General features: G+C 40.8%; 1 protein-coding gene across 1 annotated transcript; it reads left to right on the top strand.

Annotated features, from left to right (window-relative positions):
• Positions 1–21321: 21321 nt before the first annotated feature.
• LOC106659737 (gastrula zinc finger protein xFG20-1-like) lies at positions 21322–22979 on the top strand. Its single transcript, XM_014382416.2, has 4 exons — positions 21322–21421; positions 21494–21605; positions 21689–22540; positions 22902–22979. The coding sequence occupies exons 1-4, from the start codon at positions 21387–21389 to the stop codon at positions 22977–22979; spliced, it is 1077 nt and encodes a 358-aa protein (XP_014237902.1). The 5' UTR covers positions 21322–21386.
• The last annotated feature ends 1652 nt before the right edge of the window (positions 22980–24631 follow it).

Consider the following 24631-nt stretch of genomic DNA (forward strand, 5'->3'; position numbering starts at 1 on the left):
AACCCGAATTCATTAATTTAATTAGACTTTAATTTTTTTCCAAGACAGAAGAAGAAGTACAAGGACGTCTTGCATGCACTCCTTGAATACCCAATGATGTACAGGACACTCGAAATTTAGGCCCACTACATTTTACAAATATGTGACCTGTACATTTATGCTCAAGAAAGACAGAGATAGTGAATTATCATTTCATTTATTTACGCGTCGGTAATGCGAGCCTAAAATCTTTGTATACTTCCGGCTATGTTTAACCCACGCCGCGTGCATTATAATAACAGCCGAACGCGATGTCGTTATCTCTTTTACTGTACGATGATGCATCCCTCCTCATCTACAATTATAATATACTAGTTCACGATGCACTACTGTGTTTATTTTAAGTCACTGCAGTATTTGCTTTAATGCTGCACAGCCACGGGCCGAGGTTATTGTAACGTTCTCATAGCTCGTTGCGCAGCTTCGGGATCTATTGTTGTGTGCAACTGGGGGTATTTTGAAGGAAAAGATTCAGACCTTAGACTTTAGATTTAGACCTTTTTTTTAAGACCTGTTGCAGTTCTTAATATAAATCGAGGCTAGCTTGCGTTGTGACTACGCGAGTATCCGAAACAAATCGATTGGATCGAGTCTAATACTCGAGATTTATTTTGCGAATACCCCATCGATCATGATCTCGAATTTTGAACTTTGTTTCGTGAGACATGATCGAATAAAACAGCCATATAACGGGATAAACTATTCAAGTGAAGATTCGTACTCGAAACGACTATATCAGTCTCTGCTCAAAGCGTGAAATGATATTTTTCGGTCTCCGTGTACATATGAAAAATCGTAAAAGGGCCTAAGCCTTAAAAAGAGATGACTTTGTCTTGGCCGCTAGTTTTTTTCGGTAGTTGCGCGCCACGTGGTCACATCGATTGCAGTTAGAACTAAAGTTAGCCAAAACCAATGATTTCGTTTCTTTGTAAAATTTTAGTCTGGTGTACAAATATAACGCCAACACAATACAGGAAACAATGATTTATATTAATAGGTTGCACACAGTTTGTGGTAAGACACCGTCGTATTGACAAAATTTTTATTTTAGAATCACGCAGTATCATTTTTACACATTTCATTGATAAAATACACATTATTTATTTAAAAATTATTCAGTAATTATAATTGAAAAAATTTGAAGTCATGCTTAACAATAAAAACTATTACAATGAAAAATTGATAAACGTTTTCTATGATATTGCAATTGAGCGAAGAAAAGGAGAGGTAAATTTCTTCACCTTCAATCGTTGCGAGTCACAAGCTTTTTTTTCGCCATTCGTTCAGCTTTTTTTTTGGACAATGTTCGGTTATACCGGCAAACTAAACAGTTATAGCACCGATCCAAATGCTTGTCTCTGGAAATTTTCTGGACTGTTTTTCGGGGTCTGCTCAAATTCGATCGAGGTCTGGATTTCTTTTTTTTGCTCTCGTTGCTCACGTCATTTCTGTGGCATTCGTGGACTATTTCTCGATGCCTCATCAAATCGCTTTGAGTCCTGAATGTCTGCTCGCACTTGTCGCGTGAATAATCTTTGTGACCTTCCTTGACAGTTTCGTGTATCTTCAGGTGTGAGATCAAGCTAGATTTGCGTCCGAATTTCTTTTCGCATTTGTCGCATTGATAAACTTTGTGATCTTCGTGCACTGTCTTTAGATGTCTGATTAAATTCATTTTTAGTCCAAATTTCTTTTCGCACTTGTCGCGTGGGTAATCTTTGCGACCATCGTGAACTGTTTTTTGGTGGACAAGCAAATGCTGTTTATATCCAAATTTCTTCTCGCACTTGTCGCATGCGAAATCTTTGCGACCTTCATGTACAGTCCTTTGATGAGCGATCAAATTCGATTTATGCCCAAACTTCATTTCACACTTGTCGCATGCGAAATCTTTGCGATCCTCATGGATTATTTTTATGTGCGCGAGTAAATTATGTTTTAGACCAAATTTTTTTTCGCAATTGTCGCATGCATAATTTTTTTGACCCTCGTGTACTGTTTTTTGGTGTCTGATCAAATTACCTCGTTCTCCGAATTTCTTTTTGCACTTGTCGCATGGGAAATCTTTGCCACCTTCGTGGACTGTCCTTTGGTGTCTGATCAAATTACATCGTTCTCCAAATTTCTTCTCGCACATGTCACACGTGTAATCTTTACGAACTTCGTGTACCGTCTTCAGGTGGGTGTCCAAACTCGATTTTCGAGTAAATGTCGTCTCGCACTGGTCGCATGCAAAATCTTTGCGTCCTTCGTGGACTGTCCTTTGGTGTCTACTCAATTTTGATTTTTCTCCAAATTTCTGTTCACACGCGTCGCATGAGTAATCTTTGCGACCTTCGTGCACTGTTTTTTGGTGTTTAATCAAATTACTTTGAATCCCAAATTTTTTCTCGCACTTGTCGCATCGGTAATCTTTGCGACCGTCATGGACCGTCTTTTGATGGGAAAGCAAACTACATTTGTATCCAAATTTCTTCTCACATTTGTCACATGTGTAATTAATGTGACCTTCATGTACTGTTGTTTGATGGCATAGCAAACTCAGTTTTTGTGTAAATTTTTTCTCGCACTTGTCGCACGCGTAATTCTTTTGTTCATTGTGAACTGCATTTCGATGTTTTATCTTGCTTCCTTCCTGTGTAACTTGCTCCTGACAAATATCAAAAACTACTTTGAATTTTTCCTTACTAATATCCATGTCGGTTCCTAAGTTAATCAGTAAACTCTATCAGCTAATGTAACGAAGTATGATTAAGTTAAATTTATCTTTTGATTATGTCTGTATTATGTCTGGTTTCGACGTTAAAGATAAAACTCGTACTATGATTCGTTCAGCTAGTAACATGCTGAGTGTTCAAGAGGCGTTGTCATGACTATTTACAACTGTTTTGTTTACAATTATCTTTATGTGTGTATTTATTTGTGCACAGTCCACATATCTTTGAATTATCTCAAAATTCAAGCTTGACGATGATTGAAGACATTTTTTTACTCTCACTAAGCAAGGACTTAAAAAAAGTACCCAGTAATATACAAATAAATCCTTACATTTATACTTAGACAATCATTTTTAATATATAGGTCAGATTCGAGCTTTTTTAAACTTACCTGCGTGACTAATTATCAGATTTTTACCGTGAGTCAGGAACTTTTATACTATATCAAAGTGGGTTTAAAATCTAAGTAAGGTTGGTTTGTAAAAGTTACTTGGTTTTCAATGTATTGAACCGATCGTAAAATCAAATCCATGTACGGATGATTGAACTATTCAGAAATCAAATAATTTCAGCCATTTCATCGATTTCAATGTCGATCATCATGTATTATGCTCAAAATTCGCTCACTTTTGATAGAATTTCACGCACCGAATCCAATTTCAGGTGAACGCAGCCTAATATTGTAACGGCTCTATCTGTCTCTTTCACGCGCTACACATATCCGTACGAGTTTCTCAGTCAAACTTCGCCTATGCACGAACAGATGGAGTCGTTCAATCAAACGATTAGAAAGATGTAAGTCAAGTGAAGTAGGCGTGTACATGTGGCCTCCACCACATCTCTATGCTACACTTTCACCTTCTCTACTGAACATGACTCGCGTTACTTCCATCTCCCATTGCATCGGCCTACACGTGTTTTATACACTACGCGCAGTAGGTAGATCGTTACATTGATCATCAGTACACATTACGTCGCCACAGCGTCAAGATCGCATCAACCGCAGCGAAAACAAGAAAAAGTGCGCCTCAAGTTATATTAAAAACTCGAAAAGATATCTCAAATTACGGACTGTGTGTGCAAGTGCAATTAAGCTAAACAATGGACGCGATGTCGCTCGACGAAGAATCGACATTCGACGACTATGATTCCGAAGAATACTACGGCCAAGTCAACGAGGAAAAACTCAGGGAATTGCGAGAAAAGGTTAATTGGGAGATGCTAGCGGAGCGACGCAATTATCTCCGTGACTTTTATTCCTTGATTCGTGATTGGAAGGGCCGACTGCCGAATCTGCGGGACGTGTTTCGCGGCGCGGAAATCGATCAGCTCGTTCGCGAGTCCATCGAGTACGTGAATTGCGGCAACGACGAGATCGACCTCGGGACCCTCGTGAGGTTCGTGATCTCGACCGGCTACAAAGATGAGCCCGATCGGCTTGACGACGCAGCCAAGCCACTGGCTCTGCGCTCCACGGCGCTGCTATGCGCGGCCAAGAGTAGCCTCGATTACCTCGTGGCCGATCTGTTCCGCTTGTACGACAGCTGCGACGTGAATTACCGCGACGAAACTGGATTGACGCATTTCCATGTGGCCTGCAAGTACGGCTGCCAAGAGATGGTGGAGAAATTCCTCGAGGCCGGTCAGGATCCGAACGTCGTTTGGCGAGAGACGGGCGACTCGCCGCTTCATCTGGCCGTGGAATATTATCAGCCCCGAGTGATTTCTTTGCTGCTGAGCAGAGGCGCCGACCCGAGCCTGGCCAACGGAGAGACTCCTCTGCACTGCGCCGTGCGCCGCGAGGACGACTTTTTCTCCCACTTGCCAAAGCCGTTCCAGGAGCTGATCGACGGATGCAGCGGTAAACTCGACGCGCGAGACAAGTCGGGCGATACGCCGCTGCACTCGGCGCTGAGACTGGGCCGGATGGTCTGGGCCAGAGAGCTGCTGAGGCACGGCTCCGATCCGAATCTGGCCAACGACGAGGGCTCGACGTCGCTGCACGTCATCTGTCAGAGGCCGGAAATTCCAGGCGCCCCGAGCGATCACTGGCTGTATATGCTGTACTGTGCCTACTACGAGGATCGGCTGGAGACACCGCGGGAGGTGCTGGTCGACGCCCGGGACAAGTTGGGCAGGTCGCCGCTGTACTTGGCTCTGAGCAAGGACAATTACAACAGGGCATTGGTCGCCGAGCTGCTGATAACCGGAGGCGCCGATCCTAATAAGGCCGATGCCGAGGGCTCGACACTTCTGCACTTGGCTGCTCGGTGCAGCAGCAGCGACGACCAAGCCGACAGGACGGCGAGGCACTTGTTCCAACTAGGTTGGCCGGAGCTGATCGACGCCCGGGACAATCGGGGTAGGACACCGCTTCACTTGGCTCTGACCCACGGCAGGAAGAAGCTGGCCGAGTCTCTGCTGCGGAGAGGCGCCGATCCGCGCCTGACCGACACCAGAGGAGGATCGACGGCTCTGCACGCGGCTTGCAGGAGGGCCGCCCCCGGGGGACGCGAGCTAGACGACGACGGCTCGGTGCAGCTGATATTCGAGATCTGCGACGAGTTAGGTGAGACGTTGTCGGTCGACGCCAAAGATAAGGAGGGCCTGACACCGCTGCAATGGGCCGTGGCGAGTCTCCAGCCGAGGAACGTCGAGGCTCTCTTGGCGCGGGGAGCGGATCCGGCCGACTTCGTTTTCCCCGCCCCGAGTCGCTTCGACGAGGCCTTCGAAGGATGGGACGCCGGTGCCTGGCGAAATTTCAAGCTGGATCCGGCCTCGAGTGCTGCGCTGGTCGTCGAGCTCCTGGAGAGCATGGGATACGAGCTGGACCGAAGCGACGCCTACAACTTGATGAAATTTTTCTCCAAGAACGGGATGTTCGACGAGTCGGCGGCGAATCTCGAAAATAGGTGGTACGACGACGATGAGTTCCGGGCCAAGGCGGAGAAAATAACGATCGATTCTGGTCTGTCTCTCTACGATCTGATGCAGTTACGACCCAAAGAAGCGGCGCAACTGGCCCCGGTCTACCGCCGTGTCGCCTATGCGAACGATGAATTTATGGAGCTGCCCGAAGGGGGCAAGGAGGTTTGCGTCTCGCGTCTGTGCGAGAAAGTATTGAGACGATTTTACAGCGGATGGGCATTGGAACCTTTTATGGAGCTGATACGATGTCGGCTGCCGATTCTCTGCTGCGATATGATCGTCGAGCAGTCAGCCAATGGAGATTTGTGGCACATCTGTTTGGCTGCTGCGGGCCAGAGCTCGTGATGACGATAATTAGTATTTTTCCATGTCTCATATGTTATATATTTTACGTATAATTGAAATAAACACATTTAAAAAATAACAATTATTATCGTTTTGTTGATTCATTACCAAGGTATCTTATGCAAAAATATAAAGAAAAATATTTTTACTTTAATCCAATTAAAAAAGTTCAAATACTCGAAAAAAGCACAAGTACCCCTACAAATTGAATCGAAAAAAAAGCTCATCGGATCATATACTCCCATCTGTTGTCTGTCTTTTATAAATTTAAAAATCTCTCCTCGAAGATCGAATAAAAAAAAGGTAAATAAAAGCATACATCCAGTAATAAAAGAAAATGATGCTTGATAATTCGCTCGGTAATATAACTGCAGGGCCGGCAGCGAGAGAGAGAAAGAGAGAGATGCAAATTCGCGCGCACATATTCCGCGCGCGTACATACATAACGGCAGCAATCACGTTCCTCGGGATTATAATGGTTAAAATTTACAACGATACACCGTATACAACAACAATAATATATACACATCGTCGCGAATTGAACTCGTCGAATTAACATACGCGTAAATGTTATATATGCAATACGTATTATTACGTGCGCGTGTGTGTGTCTGCGGAACATCAACACAAACTCACCCTGCACGGACGGAACTCCGGCTATAATGCGGACGACGGTCCGAGGGGCTGCAGCAGCGCACACAATCCGACTGCGACGACGTCGACGACGTCGAATGCATTAAAACCGGCTGCGTACGTATACATATATGCACCGGGCCGCGTTGCGCTAGAGCGAGCGAGCGTGTGTGTGTGTGTACGCGCATAATGAGCCAGGTACACAATGCCATTGTGTTTGTTTCCCAGTTTGTGTGTGCATGTGTGTGGGTGGGTGCGTGCGTTACATACACATCTGGGAGAAAGAGAGAGACATATTATTCTATATGGTGAAAAATATCATGTGCATTCGTGAAACGAGGGTGATTTTGGTGAATCATTTCTAATGGAGCCGTAATATGTTATTATTGTTGTTTCGGGCATAGAAATGCGCGTGTCGACGCATGCTTACGAAAGCTAGAACTTTTCAAAACTCTATGAGCTTGAATTATATGCAAATATTATATCCAATGAATAAATAATATATATATAGTCTTGATAAAATTTTAATCGATTTATGTATGCGATTGCGATACGTCATTTCATTCTTAGACAGATTTTTTAATTTTCTGGACTTTATCATAAAGATATTTTTCAAACATAGAAAAAAGCTTTTGTATTTTAATTCATCAATTTTTTTATTTCAGATAAATTAAATCCGACTTGGTTCTTTACGCCTGACTTTCCAGAGTACGGATGTGCGTATAAGAATTCAAGTAATTTTGTGATTGTGATTTGGATAGCCTTTAAGGAACTAGCCCGAAATCTGACATTAAATTAATTTTACTAAAATTGATGCATTTCAAATGTATTTAACAAATAGCTTATTCTAAATTACCTGATAATTTCATTTGATTCAACTTTATTATTGTATCTATATATAATCATAAAAATGAATCGAGTTGCTTAGGCGGACATTTTTTCATCTGTAAAGATATTATTCAACATTTTTAATTACTCTCTTAGTAAAGAAATTTTACGAGTAAAACCATTACATGTATACAATGTATACAATCTTACATGCACATGTATACAAACGCGGGAATACGATGTTGACATGAGGCCACGAGTCAATTTGTTTAACCGTTGGTATTGATAGAACCGTGATTTTACTCGGACATCTTAGACGTCAGATTTTAATTTAAATTAATATATTCTATATAAAATAGTAATATTATTCATAAGACACCAAACAATTTTAAATATATAGTTTCATCGGTATCACAGCATTTCGAAAAAATGGCGATTCCAATCGATATACATTATTTTAAGAGTAAAGATAATGCAGATGCACTTATAAAACTTCAACAGTACATAATTACGGATCAAGAGTTGGATGACGAAGAAATTTCAAGAAATATGCTACTTGCGTCAGTGAACATAGATCCTATTACACCTGAATTATTAGCTCAGTTTAAAGAGGCGATTCGTTGTTATTCAATCTATTATTGGAACAGAATGAACCTGTATGATGTAAATCCAGCTATATTACTAGTCGCTTACATCGAATATGTTCGGTACCCCGAGCCAGATTACGAGGAACATGATAAGTTATATCGTCTCGACGAACGAAAGGTGATCGAGGCATATAAAAAACTGTGTCCTTTTCGAAAACAAAAAGTACCAGACAAAAAAACACTCGATTATGCTAAAAGTTATTAAAATTAAATTAAAAAGTAAAAAGATAATTAAATTAACACGATTAAGAAATAAAAAGTAATGGCATTTTCTGCTTTTCATAACTAATTTCGTGGAAAATTCATGTTTTAATACATAATTCCTCATCGTCCCTTGACACACATCGATGCCGCGAATTATCATTCTTATGCGAACATTGGCAAAGTGCATACTGATGCTATTGTCTCGAAATACTGAGTCAATCACACGTATACATGTATCATTTAAATATGCCATATAAACGCCAAATAATACTGAGAGGGTGTTGGCAATGAATTGACGATAAGTGTGTCAGAGCGTAACAATAGGTAAGTAGCAAATGTTTATTAAGTATCTTACCTTAGTTGACGAAGATCGGAGCTACAATTTGAATGAGTTGCTATTGAACAAATCAACAATTAAGCACTTTAACACTTTAACTTTTTATACTTTAACCTTTTACCGGATAAGAGTTGATTTTTCGCAATTCCGGATAATCCTCAATTTTATCATTTATGGCCTGTGCCATTCTTATACTTTAAAAACATTATTTACGAAGTGAAACTTCTATATACGCGCGTTTTTATTTGCAAAGAAAAAATGAAAAGCTTCATATCTTGCAGCTGTCCTTATTTGTAAATTATTTACCTGAAATTCATTTAACTACATATAAGCAGCTTGAATTTTATTTCTGAAATTTCAACTTTTCTCTATGTCGAATGTTTATTTTTGCTATTAAATTTCTAATTCGCTCGAAAACATTTTTTTCATGTTCTGATTTCGCATATCTCGAATTCCACCTAACGTATACGGTATATATTCAGATGGCACATAATGCACTGCAAACGAGAGAAATTATCATAAAGATGGACTTTATTTCGCTGACACGTGCACGGACATTATCCACTTGCTCACACACAATCATCCGCGTACGCACAGTTGCGAAGCGACGGACGTTAAAGAGGGGAAACGCGCGCCCAATTAGCCGTCCATACATTTCGATTTCTATTCGAGCGTACATACGTTCGTGCGTGATAAAGGCCTCGTGGCCTATTATGAATGTTTTATTATTATAGGTACGCTCGACGGTTCGCGGCGGACAAGAGAAAAATGTGCGAGTATCATTGCGTTCGTGCATCAACGTACTCGGGACGTCGGTATTAATCGTGATAATATCCAAGCCTCTCGCTAATTAGAATGATTAGCGCGCATCGATTACTGAAAAATAAAAGGAAGATAAAACTCACTCCCATTCGAGGTTAGAAAAAAATATGTAGGAAAGAAATAGTAATTCATGGGACGCGCGCTACAAAGATGACCTATACATGCCGTTCGAACTTTTATACTCACAGTCACTCGCACCGCGCACGCACTTTCTCAAGAAGAGAACATGAAAATAAACCCTATTCACGCCGTGTATTTATCATTTGGCCTCGAGCCAATACTATACTGTTCAAAACAATGGAATATCACAACGGACGATTTAGTGGTGGACGCTGTGAAGTTCCGAATCAGCCACTTGACTTTGAGCGCTGACTATCAATGTACATACATGCTCGAAGCGAATTTCTTTGTCGCGCGACCGAACTCGTCTCGAGATTCGACAATCGAACGGCTCTGCATTGCCACTTGCCAGTGTCTCGCCGCGTGTCGCTCAGTTACGACGCCGCAGTGCAAACAAAGAAGCATCGTGCAGCCAGTGATTCTCACGAAAAAAGTGAAAATCCTCTCTTAAAGTTGATCATTAAAGTCTGTGTCTTGTGTATGTGTGAGAAAAATGTCCGACGACGAAGCAGATGAATATTTTGACAATGGCAAAAACCAGTATATGGATCCGCACGACATGGAGTACCATGGCCGAATCAACTTGAAAAAATTAAAGAGCTTACGGAAAAATGTCGATTGGCAGGTGGAAAAAGACCGTTATAAATTTGTCCGGCAACTTAACAACTTAATCAGAGATTGGTCGGGTCGACTTCCTAACCTTCAGGACGTTTTTCGGACCGACGAAATCGAGCGTCTTCTCACGGATTCCATAAATTGCCATGACGGTGGATGGAATCATGACAATGTCGATAAACGACTAATTTGGTTCGTCACTCGCACCGGTTACAGGAACGAGCCCGACCTCGATGACGATGGCAAGCCACTGCTGCGTCGCACCACACCGATTCATCACGCAGCTAGACGCGAGTACCACGACGTTGTCCGTCAGCTCTTCAAAATATACAATAGGTTCGATGTGAATTACATCGACGAATTTGGATACACGCATTTTCATGCGGCTTGCGAGTCAGGACATGGTGATCTTGTCGAGAAATTTCTCGAGGTCGGCCAGGATCCCAATCTCCTCGTGGAAAAAACCGGTGATTCGCCGCTCAGCTTGGCTTTTAAGAGCGCGAACGAGAAAATCTTGGAATTGCTGCTGAAACACGGCGCAAATCCGAATGCAGCCAACGCAGAGGGATTGACTTTTTTGCACGTTATAAGCGAGGGAACCTTACTTGTCGTCGAGTACGACAATCTTATTGTAGCGGCGGAGATGTTGTTCAAGATCAGCGAGAAAAAAAAGCAGCCATTGCAGATCGATGCCCGAAATAAATTGGGTAACACGCCGTTACATGTGGCTATGCACCGCTGCGAATACAACCTAGCCGAGTTGCTGCTGGAAAAGGGCGCCGACCCGAATTTGACCGATGCAGAAGGATCGACTGCTCTGCACATTTGCGTAAGTGCTTTTAATGATAACTTCGCCGAGTTGATATTCGAGGTCAGCGACGAAAGACATCAGCTGGTACAGGTCGATGTTCGGGACAAGTTGGGCCGGACACCGCTGGAATTGGCTGTGAAAAATTTTATGCCGGAAACGGTCGATCTGCTCTTGGATCGTGGTGCGGATCTGTCTGACTTTGTTTTTCCCAGTGAGTTTTCTGACTTCTTTGAAGAGATTTACAGCATTTCGGGCGATTATGAATTAAAATTGTCCTCTAAAATGTTGGACGTCATCGAACGTCTAGAAAAAAGAGGATACGAGTTGGTCCGCAGCGATGCCCTGACGATCATGAAAACATTCGGTGTGTACAAATTGATTGACGAGTCAGAACATCTTGATTCGTGGCTCAGCAACGCAGACTTCGTGAGCCAGGCGAAGAAGATAACGATAAATCCGAGTCTGTCGCTCTACGACCTCATCCAGTTACGGCCAGACGCAGCGAAAAATGTAAGACGCGAGGATTACCACGAGTTCGCGAGCTTGGATAAATCGTATAAACTGCCCGAAGAATTTCACCGAGTCTGTGCCACACATCTGAATGAGAAAATGTGGCGAAGTTTTTGCTATCGATGGGGCTTGGATTCTTTCTTGGAGCTGACGCGCCATCAGCTGCCGATACTGTGCTGCGAAAAAATCATCGAGAATCTTATAAATGAGGATTTGTTGAGATTATGCCAGACAGCGGATATCATTGTAAATGAACAGAGCCAAGACTTGAAAAAAAATTGGGAGAAAAATATTGTTTCGAATCAAAAAAATTGTGAGAAAAATATTGTTTTGAGTCAAAAAAATTGTGAAAAAAATATTGTTTTGAGTCAAAAAAATTGCAAGAAAAATATTACACTGAAATATGTGACAAGATTTAGCCTTATTATAGTTCTACTTTTAAGTTTTTTATTTTATTATTTTTTAGACGAGATCCAGGATTTTGAAAATTTAAATCTTGAAGAATAAGTTGAGAATAATCATATTCAAAAGTGTACTCAATCAAACGTATATTATTTAATAATAAAGATATTGCAACTATTATTATCAAACCTTGCCCTGTAAACCCTTCAAAATTGAATTATTAAAAATAAAACTACATAAATCTTACATAAACGTTCATGTGTTTTGCTTCGTTGAAGCAATGTCGAATGCTTCTTTGTCGTTGTAATTTTTTGCTTTTGTATAAATGAAAAAAAACATTCGCGCCCGGCCCGAGGAAAATATGTGAGTATCATTGCGTTCGTGCATCAACGCACTCTGGGCGTCGCTAAATCGTGATAATATCGAGCCTCTCGCTAATTAGAATGATTAACACGCGTCGGTTACTGAAAAAAGGAGTTAAAACTCACTCTCATCCGAGTCGGAAAAATATGTATGGGACTGTTACGCGAGCATCAAAGATGACTTTTGCGGTCGAACTTCAATACTCACAGACATTCGCATGAGCATCTTACTATAGCATTTATAGCAAAATGTATCCACGCGATACAGAACCGATGATTTAGTGGTGGACCCCGCGAAGTTCCGTATCAGCCAATTGACTTTGAGCACTGGCTACAATACATACTCAAGGCGAGTTTCTTTGTCGCGCGACTACACTCGTCTCGAGATTCGACAATGGAACGGCGCTGCATCGCCACTTGCCACTATCTCGCCGCTTGCCCGCGTGTCGCTCAGTTCAGTATACTCGTCACGACGCAGCAGTGTAAACAAAAAAATATCGTGCAGTGTTTCTTGTGAAAAGAGTAAATTATATATTATACTAGCGACTGTGCGTTGTGTATGTGAGCAGAAAAATGTCCGACGACGAATTAGATAAATTTTTTGACAATGGCAGAAACCAGTATCTTGATCCAGAAGACATGGATTACTATAGCCAAGTAAACTTGGAAAAATTGAAGAACTTACGAGACAAGATGGATTGTCTGATCGAAGAACAGGGATTTGAATTTGTCTATGAACTTGACACTTTGATCAGAGATTGGTCGGGTCGACTACCTAACCTCCGAGACGTTTTTCAGCCCGATCAAATCGAGCGACTTCTCGCCGATTCCATCAATTGTTATGATGGAGGATTAGATTATAATGATATAGACAATCGACTAATTTGGTTCGTCACTCGCACCGGTTATAGAGACGAGCCCGAAGTTGATGACGACGGTAAGCCACTGCTGCGTCGCACCACACCGATTCATCACGCAGCTAGACGCGAGTACCATGACATTGTCCGTCAGCTCTTTAAAATATACAATAGGTTCGATGTGAATTACATCGACGAATTTGGATACACGCATTTTCATGCGGCTTGCGAGTCAAGACATCGTGACCTCGTCGAGAAATTTCTCGAGGTCGGCCAGGATCCCAATCTTCTCGTGGAAAAAACCGGTGATTCGCCGCTGCAATTGGCTCTCAAGATCACAAACGCGTTCGACGTCGTTGAATATCTGCTGAGACACGGCGCAAATCCGAATACAGCCAATGCACAGGGCTTGACTTGTCTGCACATTTTAAGCCAGAGAGGCTTCGATTTTGACGAGGCGAGGAGGTTATTTGAGATTAGCGAGGAAATCGATCAGCCACTGCAGATCGATGCCCGAGATAACTTGGGTAACACGCCGTTGCATGTAGCTCTGCACCGCAACGAATGCAACCTAGCCGAGTTGCTGCTAGAAAAGGGCGCCGACCCGAATTTGACCGATGCAGAAGGATCGACTGCTCTGCACCTTAGCGTAAGTGCTTTTAATGATAACTTCGCCGAGTTGATATTCGAGGTCAGCGACGAAAGACATCAGCTGGTACAGGTCGATGTTCGGGACAAGTTGGGCCGGACGCCGTTGCAATTAGCTGTGGTGAATTGCTTGCCGTTAATTGTCGATCTGCTGTTAGATCGTGGCGCCGATCTGTCTGCCTTCGTTTTTCCAACTGAGAGTATTTTCGCCGAGTTCCTTGAAACGATTTATAGCAAATGGGGTGATTTTGAATTGAAAGTGGCATCTGAGGCGTTGAAGGTCGTCGAGCGTCTCGAAAAAGGAGGATACCAACTGGACCTGAGCGACGCCCTGACAATCATGAAAACATTCGGTGTGTACAAATTGATTGACGAGTCAGAACATCTTGATTCGTGGCTCAGCAACGAAGAATTCGTGACCAAGGCAAAAGAGATAATGATGAATCTGAGTCTGTCGCTCTACGACTTGATTCGGTTGCAACCCGATACCGCGAGGTATCTACTCATACACGAGGATTACTTGAAGGTGAGGGATAGATTATGGTACCTTCCCGAAGAATCTCGCCGAGTTTGTGCCTCACATTTGTATGAAAAAATGTGGAGAGCTTTTTTTTGGCGATGGGCGCTAGATTCATTCTTGGAGCTGACGCGCTATCAGCTGCCGATACTCTGCTGCGAAAAAATCATCGAGAACCTTATAAACGAGGATTTGTTGAGAATATGCCAGGCAGCGGAAATCATTGCAAATGCACAGAGCCAACAATTATCATATCGATCGGTTAATCAAGGTATTTAAAATTTTCTTGACTCAAAACAATATTTTTTTCAATTTTTCACAATTTTTTTCAAGTTTTTATTTTATTATTTTTTAGACGAGGAGGTCCAAGAGTTTCAAAATTTAAATCTTAATGAATAAATTAAGAAAAATCACTTCCAAATATGTATTCAATCAAAAGTTTACTATTTAATAATAAAATTATTACAATTATCATTATCAAACCTCGGCATGTAAACTCTGTAAAATTGAATTATTAAGAATAAAACTACATGAAGCTTACATAAATGTTCACTTCGTTAAAGCAATGTCGAATGCTTCTTTGTCGTTGTAATTTTTTTCTTCTGTACACGTAAAAAAATACATTCACATCTATGTTCACGAAGCATCGTTTCCCTGCGTTGTTACTGCTTATTACGTTGTTCGGGTACACGCACGAAAATTCGTATATATCGCGCCGCGCTGCGCGTCCTATTTATGCATTATACGCGCCAAAAAAAAAAAAAAAAACGTCGAAGCTCCACCAGGTAGGAGGAGGGCTGTGCGTGTTACGCGCCGTTCGTGCTCATTAATTTTAATCGCGCATTGTACCGAATTAAATTTTTTTAATTGCAATGTTTACCTTATTATTTAACGTACACGCACGCGCACGCCGCTTTTGCATCAGCGCCTAGCTATCATTATGCAACTCGGCGAATCTATTTTGTATACACGAGAAACTGAAAAATTTTGCATCCTCGTCGACGAGTCACATCGAGCGGAAAACCTCGTTAAATCTCGTTTTGCCGTGCATGCGGCACCACATGCCGCGCGCCGACGGTCCGTCTGATTAATTCAAGACTAAAGGTGAAAACGTATATGTATGTCGGGGCAATCAAAATTGCTTTTTACCGTCGAGTTGGACACAGCGCGCGTGCACCTGCACACGGTATATACTCTTGTTGAAAAATTTAAATACGGTGTACAAGACAAATAAAACAATTATACCACTTTTGCGGCAATAAAATCTAATTGGAAAACAAGAAATTCATTCTTCGCATAAGAAGCATACAAGGGATAAAAGAAAACGAATCGAACGACGTCGAGAAACGAGCGCTATTATACGTTTCAAGCCGGGAAGGTGTCTTGCTGAACGTCGACTCGTTCTACTCGTCGACTCGCTCGCTCGGATCAGCGTAAATTTTGTATCTCACCTATATATTTACGCTCGCGTTAAATAAATAAATAAATATAAAAAAAAAAAAAATAGCAACGAAACGAAGCAAATAACCTCGGGAAATTGCTGCGAAAAAAGTTCGCGGCACCGCCGCCGTATAAATGACCTCGTGAATCTTTCTCGCGGCTCTCTCTGGACACGCGGAGTTAGCTCGCTCGCTCGCTCACACGTTGTTGTTGTTGTTGTATATCTCGTCGAGTGTAAACACATTCGTTCGCGCGCGGACTCTTATTTCGCAGCGATAAATTTTGGGCCGTGTTTACAGACGCGCGGGCATTTATAGTAATGTATATGTTTTTCTGCGCGCGGGTGCCCTTTTTTTTGTCGTCGTTGTCGTTCATTAGCGAACGACGACGACGACGCTTTTGTCCTCGCGCTGCGTATTATATGTATATCGTCGATCGAATTTATCGAATATAATGTATTATATTGCGCCGATCGAGATGTCGAAAAACAGATATACAACGACGCGAGGGGTGGGTAATAAAATGCAAATTAATACCCCAAGCGTAACGCGTGTATTGTTTTACACATCGAACGCGTCGTTTATCTATCGGTGCAACAATGGGGACACTCTCGACCAAGCTTATTGTAGGTAATCGTTGCGCGCGTAATCTCGGCGAAAGAAAATCTGCATTTTATTTCTCTCTTTCTGTCTATCCTTTCGTTTTTTTTTTTTTTTTTTAAGCCCTACAACGCGCCGGTGGGAACTACCGGCCGAGAGACTCAATTGGGGATTCTCTCCTTCGGAGATTTGACGTGCGCAGCAGCGGGCGCGTCCGACAAATTGAGGACAGAGCCGTGCACTGCTGTGCAGCCCGTGCTATATACTATATACGCAGCGACAGCTCTAGCAGCTCTCTCTCGATCGGTCGATATCCGTGTGTATACACGAGAACGGTCGAATACATATAGGCTGTTATAGAAACAGTCAATATACAGTCGCGATGCAGTTTGCATTATAGGACGCGCAGCGCAGAACAGCGAGAGCAACGAGAAAAAAAAGAGAGAGAGAGAGAAAAAAATAGACCATGGCGAGTGAAATTGAAAGCTCGACAGGCAGCAGCAGCGGCAGCAAGAGGGTACAGTAAGGGATAAAGGCTGAGCGATGGCTGCGCGTATCTTGCCAGCGGAGCTCACTCTGCAGCTGAGTGTGATCGATTTTATTAGCGCCGCGAAATAAAATCGAGTCGCCTCCTTTTGCCTTGTATACATAATAATGTACTTTTACTCGAGCGATCGACTTTGCGACGCGATAAATATCCCTTGCAAGGGAGGAAAAAAAGTAAATAAAATTGGTTGGCTATTTTTGGGCCAATTTAAAAAAGAGTTTTTTTCCGACTTGAATGATGGGAAACGCGTCGTCCGTGCGACTGTGTTTATAACACTGAAACTGGAATAATCCACGTGTCTGAGGCGTGTCCGAGACACCGAGGGAGAAAAAAAGGCCGGAAAGGGTCGTAAAGAAGCAAAGCTCGCGCCGACTAATACACCGCACACGAGGATGAAAAAAAAGAGAGAAAAGGAAAGGGAGTAAAAGCGCAGCTCTCCCGTTGGCTCACTCGGTCGGGGAGAAATTTTTACGAAGTCGAGAGTTAGATACGCTCGAGGAGAAAAAAGAGCTAAGTAGGGAAGATTTCAGCGTTATGACATTTGACGATCGGATTAGAGATTCTCTGCTCTTAGTCATTTCGTCCGCAGTGCCCCTAGTATACAAGGGGGACATTTTTAACGCTTACTTCCGATTCTCATCGCAAAGACGGTTTTTGCTTTTTATATAATGTATATATAATATAAAACTCGAGTCACCTGCAAAAAATCAAGCCGGTCCTTCATTAATTTTCCAAAAGACCGGCTTTAGCTTTTGCGAGAAAATATTTTTCGGATGCGAATTATACGCGACCAAAAATGCAAACGCGCGCGAGAGCACGGATTTTCAAATGGAAAAAACGTTTCTACAATCTTTCCAATTAAAATCTCTCGCTTCGCGCGTTTGTTTTTTTTTTGTTTTTGTTTTTGTTTTCGTTTTTATTTATACGAATGTATATAAGCTAGGCGCTCGAAATCTGCGAATGCAAATTTTTAATTCGACGAAACTAGGTGAACATCGACGTCTCTGTGCATTCGATATCCTAATAAAATTATAGACCGGAAGGATCTTTTATTTTTCCCGATTGATCCTCCAACTTTTAACTTCTCTCGTTCGACGCGCCTGAAATAGTTTCGTTTCAATGGGGGGAGGGTAAAGTAAAAAATATTTTATAATATTCTCCCGACAGCTCAGCTGCTGCAGCGAGAGATCTAGGCTAGGTGGGTTATAATACATATATACGTCTGCTGCTACTTGCTGTGCAGCCCCAAAGACTCCGGCTCCGCTCCGGTATATATATACGTGCCTGAGAGCAATTATCGGAAGCGATGATTGCGGAAGCCACACTGCGACCCTCGACTAATGGAGATAGACGCGCGAGCACTGCTACTGCCTGCCTGCCTGCCTGCCTGGCGGCAACCTGCAACGGCGTATACATAAGGCTTGAACTGCTGCTGCTGCTTCTGCTTCTGTTATATAGCAGATATATATATAGCATTAATGTACACTTATATATTTGTGTTCGAGCGAATCTCGGGCAAGTATTACGAGTTGCTCCGTTCCGCGCGTATTCACGGATATGGTTACGTTGCGAGCTATTTCCCTATATTGCTCTCTTGAAATCGGTTAATGAAATTTACACATGATTCGTAGTATTTGGTGTACGTATCCATTGAATTACGAATTTTGACGAAGTGCAATTGGTTTGTATCAATTAAATAATAATATCTCAATTTTTCTGTAATAATATATCGGTAATCAAAAAATGTTTACCATTCATTAGACACGAGATACATAATATACATGTTATTTTCACTGTGATATGATCATAATGACTTGGTTTTACATACCTGCACTGTGCACACAGGGCAATACACTACAACTGTCAGTAGAGGTGTATGGTATGCAAATCACAACATGGCGTGAAGGTAGCAAATTTTTGAACAAATATAAAAATTGTTTATTATACACGCGTAGAAGAATCTATTTACTCTTTTTTTCTGTGTGATTCGATGTTGTCTGTCGGGAGAATATTGGGATTACCATTTAGATGGCCAAGAAAATTTCTCAAAGGAATCATTACCAAGTTATAACTTTAAATTGTAATTTTAAAAAATATTACCAAGAAAATGTATGAACAGAAAAATCGGTGTCTAAGTTGTAAACAATATAAAAATCAACGATTTTAACATAGTCATTCGACACTTTGATCATGTTTATAGTAAAATCAAATTAGTTTGAATGTTGACTTCCCCCATGAAACAAGCCATTATAAATAAAGGTAAATTTTATATTCATTTAATTTTCTTAACACTAAATACAAAGATACATCGTTTAATTCAGGTACCAAAATGGATAAAAATGGCAAGAAACTCGAAGATATTATCTCGGAAAATAATTTAAGTGAACATGACGTTGTTGTTTCAGACGACAAAAAATATATTTGTGATATTTGTCAGGAAGTATTTATACTAGAATTAAACATGATAACACACCGAGCCACAATTCACAACGAAAAAAAAGGTTACTCATGTGACAAGTGCGAAGCAACATTTGAGTTTCGAAGTCATTTGAGTAGACACCAAATATCAGTACACAAAGACCGCAAAGATTTTTCATGCGACCAGTGTGAGAAAAGATTCGTGAAAAAATCAAGTTTGATTACGCACCAAAAATTATTACACAAATATCGTGAAGATTTCACATGCAGCAAGTGCGAAAGGAAATTTGAAAATAAATCAACCTTACTCAAGCACAAAAAAATATTCCATGAAGTTTTCAAAAATTATTTATGTGATGTGTGTGCGAAAAGATTTAGTACTAAACGCAGTTTGCTCTTGCACATAAAAACAGTCCACGAAGGTCGAAAAAAATTCGGCTACAAAGTTCAAAAAGAATATCTATGTGACAATTGCGGAGAAAAATTTGTAAATAAACGGAATTTGCTTATGCACATAACATTAGTCCATGATGGTCGCAAGGATTACGCATGTGGTAAGTGTGAAAAGAAATTTGGAAATCAAAGCAATTTGAGAAAACATCAAATAACAGTCCATGAAAGTCGCAAAAGTTTCGCATGCGACAAGTGCGAGCAGAAATTTGGTAAAAAAATGAATTTGATCAGGCACTTAAATACAGTCCACGAGGGTTACAAAGATTACGAGTGCAACAGGTGCAATAAGAAATTCGGACAAAAATCTCATTTGCTCTGTCATCAAAAAATAATACACGAAGGTCGCAAAGATTACGCATGCGACAAGTGCGAAACAAAATTTGGACAAAAAATAACATTGCTCATACATCAAAAGACGGTTCATGAGGGTCGCAAAGATTACATATGCGACAAGTGCGAAAAGAAATTTGGTAGTAAATCAGTTTTATTGAGGCACCAAAAAACAGTTCACGAAGGTCGCAAAAATTACGCATGCGACAAGTGCGAGAAGAAATTTGGAGAAAAATCGAAATTGATTAGACACCAAAAGGCAATCCATGAAGGTCGTAAAGATTATGCATGCAACCAATGCGAGAAGAAATTTGGGATTGAACAGAGTTTGAACATGCACGTAACAATAGTACATGAGGGGCGCAATAATTACCCATGCGACAAGTGCGAGAAAAAATTTGGATACAAAAAAACTTTGCTTATTCACCAAAAAACTGTCCATGAAGGTCGGAGAGATTTCGCATGCGACAGATGCGAGCGGACATTCGGACATAAACATCATTTGCTCTACCATAAAAAAACATTACACGAGGGTCAAAAAGATTATGCATGCGACAATTGCGAAAAAAAATTTGGTCTGAAACATAATTTACTCGCGCACATAAAAATAATCCATGAGGATCGCCAAGATTTCGCATGCAACAAAATTTGAAGCAAAATCGAGAATGATTAGTCATCGAAATATAGTCCATGAAGGTCGCCAAGATAACAGATATGACGAATGCGAAAAGAAGTTTGGATGAAAATTTAATTTGATCAGACACCAAACGATTGTCCATGAAGGTAGCAAAGATTATGCATGACACAATTTCGAGAAGTAATGATGATTGACAACTGCAAATATGTAGATACTTATATGTTTTTCTAAAATTTCAATAAAAATTTACGTTACACCTCTGTTCCTTTACTTTTCTGTCGTCGTGGTGTTCAATTTTTTAATCAGATTTTTTACATTTTTCCAAAATTAGTGAAACCCCTCCACTATATTTGTAAACGCTTTTTTTTTCTTAGTGCTTTTATGAATTTAAAATATTATATAATGCTTTTTAGTTTGCGCGAGGGCGACACATTTTCTGATTCGCTACTGGCGATTGCCGAGCAATACAACGCACGGAGAGGTTATGCACGTCACACGCGACGTAAACAATAGAACGAGTCCTCAGGTCGATCAGTGCTATACGACAGTTTTTTCCCGTAGTCGACTCACTTATCCCATCACAAATTTATAATCGTTGAAGAAAACTCCAAACGCTAAACATGGAATCCAGCGATATTCTTAATTGTGCTGTCAGGTAATTTCATTTTTAAAAATGAAATTGTAATAATGCATAACATAATACTTGATCTGATTGAGGTTATTTCAGAGTGAAAGAGGAACCTTCTGAAATGTCACTTATTGATAATAATAATGAAATGACTGACGAGAAACCTGATATTAAAAACTTTCCACTCTCACCATTTCAGCAAGAAAATTCAGTAAGTGTTAATAACTATACGTAACTTCCATTATGTGTATTTTTTGAATGAAAATTGTTACATAACCTTTAATTTTTCAACAGACTCATGGGCTTCGAAAATGTGACAAAAATTATAAAAGTGAACTTGACGACGGAGTGGAAATAGTTGTTGAATGTGAAGACGTCAAACCCAACTTCGATTTATTGGCAGTTGAAAAAATTGACGTTTATTATCCAGATCGCTTGCGTAATGTACAAGATAATGGTTATAAAATTGAGAACAAAATTGAAATAGAAGCCGTGAGTGAAGTGAAGCAGGAATTGCTTGGTGAAGCTACTGAAGGATCCAATTTGAATTTTAGCTGTGAATACGCCGAACAAAATAAAAAGACGAAAATTATTAATAAGTTCAAAAATGAAAATAGACTCCAAACACACTTCGCTACTGAGCCGAACGATAAAACCCGAAATTTATTGTCAGATAAGAGTAGATTGGATCGTCCTGCCAAATCATTTCATTCCACTGTTGATTCGGTACGTAATGGTACTAAACCTATTTGTAATATTTGTGGAAAGACATTCTCGACCAAAGGAAATCTCAACATCCACATCAATTCGATGCATAATGCCGTCACATTTACATGTGATATTTGCGGCAAGAAATTCTCAACGAAAGGTGGTCTTGGAATCCACATTGATTCAATACATAACGGTATCACATCTGCATGTGATATTTGTGGAAAGAAATTCTCAACGAAAAGTAATCTCATAGTCCACATCAATGCGATGCATAATGGTAATAAACATACATGTGACATTTGCGGAAAGAAAATAACAACCAAATCTAATCTCAGAGCCCACATCAATGCGATGCATAATGGCATTACTCATGCATGTGATATTTGCGGAAAGAACTTCTCAAATAGAGGTAATCTCAATAAACACATCGATTCGGTACATAATGGTATCACATATACATGTGATATTTGCGGAAAAAGATCCTCGACGAAAAGTAATCTCATAGTCCACATCGATGCGATGCACAATGGTGTTACACTTACATGTGATATTTGTGGAAAGACATTCGCACAGAAGGGTTATCTAAAAATCCACATCGAATCGGTACATAACGGTTTCGCATCTACATGTGATATTTGTGGAAAGACATTTTCATCAAAGATTTATCTCAAAAAGCACATTGTTGCGGCGCATAATGATACTAAACATACATGTCATAAATGTGGAAAGACACTTTCGTCAAAAAATTATCTCAAAACCCACATTGAAACGATACACAATGGTCTCATGTTATAAGGGCGGAAAGTCATTTTCACTAAAGTCTCATTTGAGGGCCCACATCAAGGCGATACATAATGATATTACTCGGACATGAGGTACATGTGACGATTGTATGCATTTTTCAACGTTCGGAAGATTAATTAAAAAATTTAATTTATATGTAATAATAATAATATCATGAGTTTTTTTAATGTTATACCATTATGTAAAAATAATATTAAAGCTTTTGAACAATCAACAAATTTTTAAAGAAATAATAGTACATTATTAATTGAAATCGTAAAGCTAATAAAAATCGAACCCCTCAAATCGCTATATCCATTCTGTAATTACTTACTTATCATAAACAAATCAACTTTTCAAAAAAGAAATTGTACACCCATGCCTGATCGACTCCTGAATTGAATCATCCCCGCGCCACGAAGCTTCAAGTTTACAATGCGTATACAAAGCCAAGACCGTTGATGCGGCGCAACACCATCGATCATCCCTCGTATAGCCCTCCCGGCTCGGCACGATTTGCTTTTAATCACCTTTTGTGCGCGTACATGTATATTCACTGCTCACGCATGTATACGCGCACGGCGTGTTTAGCCCATTCGCGAGATCCGTCCAATATGTCTATACGTATTTATATACGCAGGCATAGAGATCCGAAATGATTTTCACCCCGTGTCCATTTTCCACCGAAACGACGTATACATATGTAATGCCGGATCGATCATCGAGGTGCAACAGCAATGTATATATAATATATAATAATGTGTGTACATAAACAATTGAAATCGACGCATCTACATATAGACCAGTTTATTAACTAGATTGTTGATATCGTTGTATCGAATAATTATTTGCTTTATATGCGCGGAGCACGCTGATTGTTTGTCAAACACGATACGCGACTGTTTGCATCAACTTATATACAATGGCGACGGAAGTGGCGAGCACAGTACGTTGATTATTCGGGGTGTAATTTTTCTCTCTCTCTCTCTCTCTCTCCATCTCTGCCCCTCTCGACGTGTTACGTGCACTCAGACGGGTCGATGATTATTACGAGTTGTGTTTCTGGCTGCTCGCTCACGGCAACGGCAGCAGCAGCAGCGGCATTAATTGACAAAGTTTAATTAGATCTCGAGAAAATTAGATATTGAAGTTTCATAAAGACTTCTCGAATTAATGCTCGACCCGCCGAGGTGGAGGAAGAGGATCGAAGAAATCCCGTAAGCGTTTTACTGCTCTTGTTTTTTATCGTTGCCCGCTGTAACATTATTTGACGAAGCCCAAGAGAGAGATGGACTGCGAGAAACGATGATTTGGAAAATTTTGCTCAGCTCGCTTGATATACTCTCGACTGGCAAAAAATTCAAATGACAAGCACACACAGAGTAGTAGTTGGTGGCCACTTGGAAGCAACGAGTGCTCTACATAACGGGCTTGAGAATTTTACGCATGTGTAATGACGCGCGAAATAATGTATTCGTTGTGGCCCGAGGCTTATCGCGTAAAGAAAAAAGAAGAGAGAGAGAAGAAAGAAGGAAAGAAAGAAATAATAGAGCGAAAAATAAACGTAAAGAAAAACTTTTTCCACGCGCGAGTTTACGACGGAAGAGAGAAGGACGCTTCTCTTTCTTTGAATTCGCGCAATTTTTCCCGCGCGCGCGCAACGACCCGCTCTCGTCGCTCTCTCTACCTTTGGCCGGGGGAGTAAATAAAATATTTCTTATCGCGACTAATTACGGTCGACGA

Source organism: Trichogramma pretiosum, unplaced genomic scaffold, assembly GCF_000599845.2.
Source record: "Trichogramma pretiosum strain Unisexual culture from Peru unplaced genomic scaffold, Tpre_2.0 scaffold21, whole genome shotgun sequence".
Lineage (NCBI taxonomy): Eukaryota > Metazoa > Arthropoda > Insecta > Hymenoptera > Trichogrammatidae > Trichogramma > Trichogramma pretiosum.

What these genes read in the sequence shown, in the direction of transcription:
- LOC106659737 (XM_014382416.2), top strand. Translation starts at nt 21,387, where the DNA reads ATGGAATCCAGCGATATTCTTAATTGTGCTGTCAG. An exon ending in ATTCTTAATTGTGCTGTCAG is followed by an intron (nt 21,422 to 21,493) that starts GTAATTTCATTT and finishes AGGTTATTTCAG; the next exon opens with AGTGAAAGAGGAACCTTCTG. An exon ending in TCAATAAACACATCGATTCG is followed by an intron (nt 22,541 to 22,901) that starts GTACATAATGGT and finishes TCATGTTATAAG; the next exon opens with GGCGGAAAGTCATTTTCACT.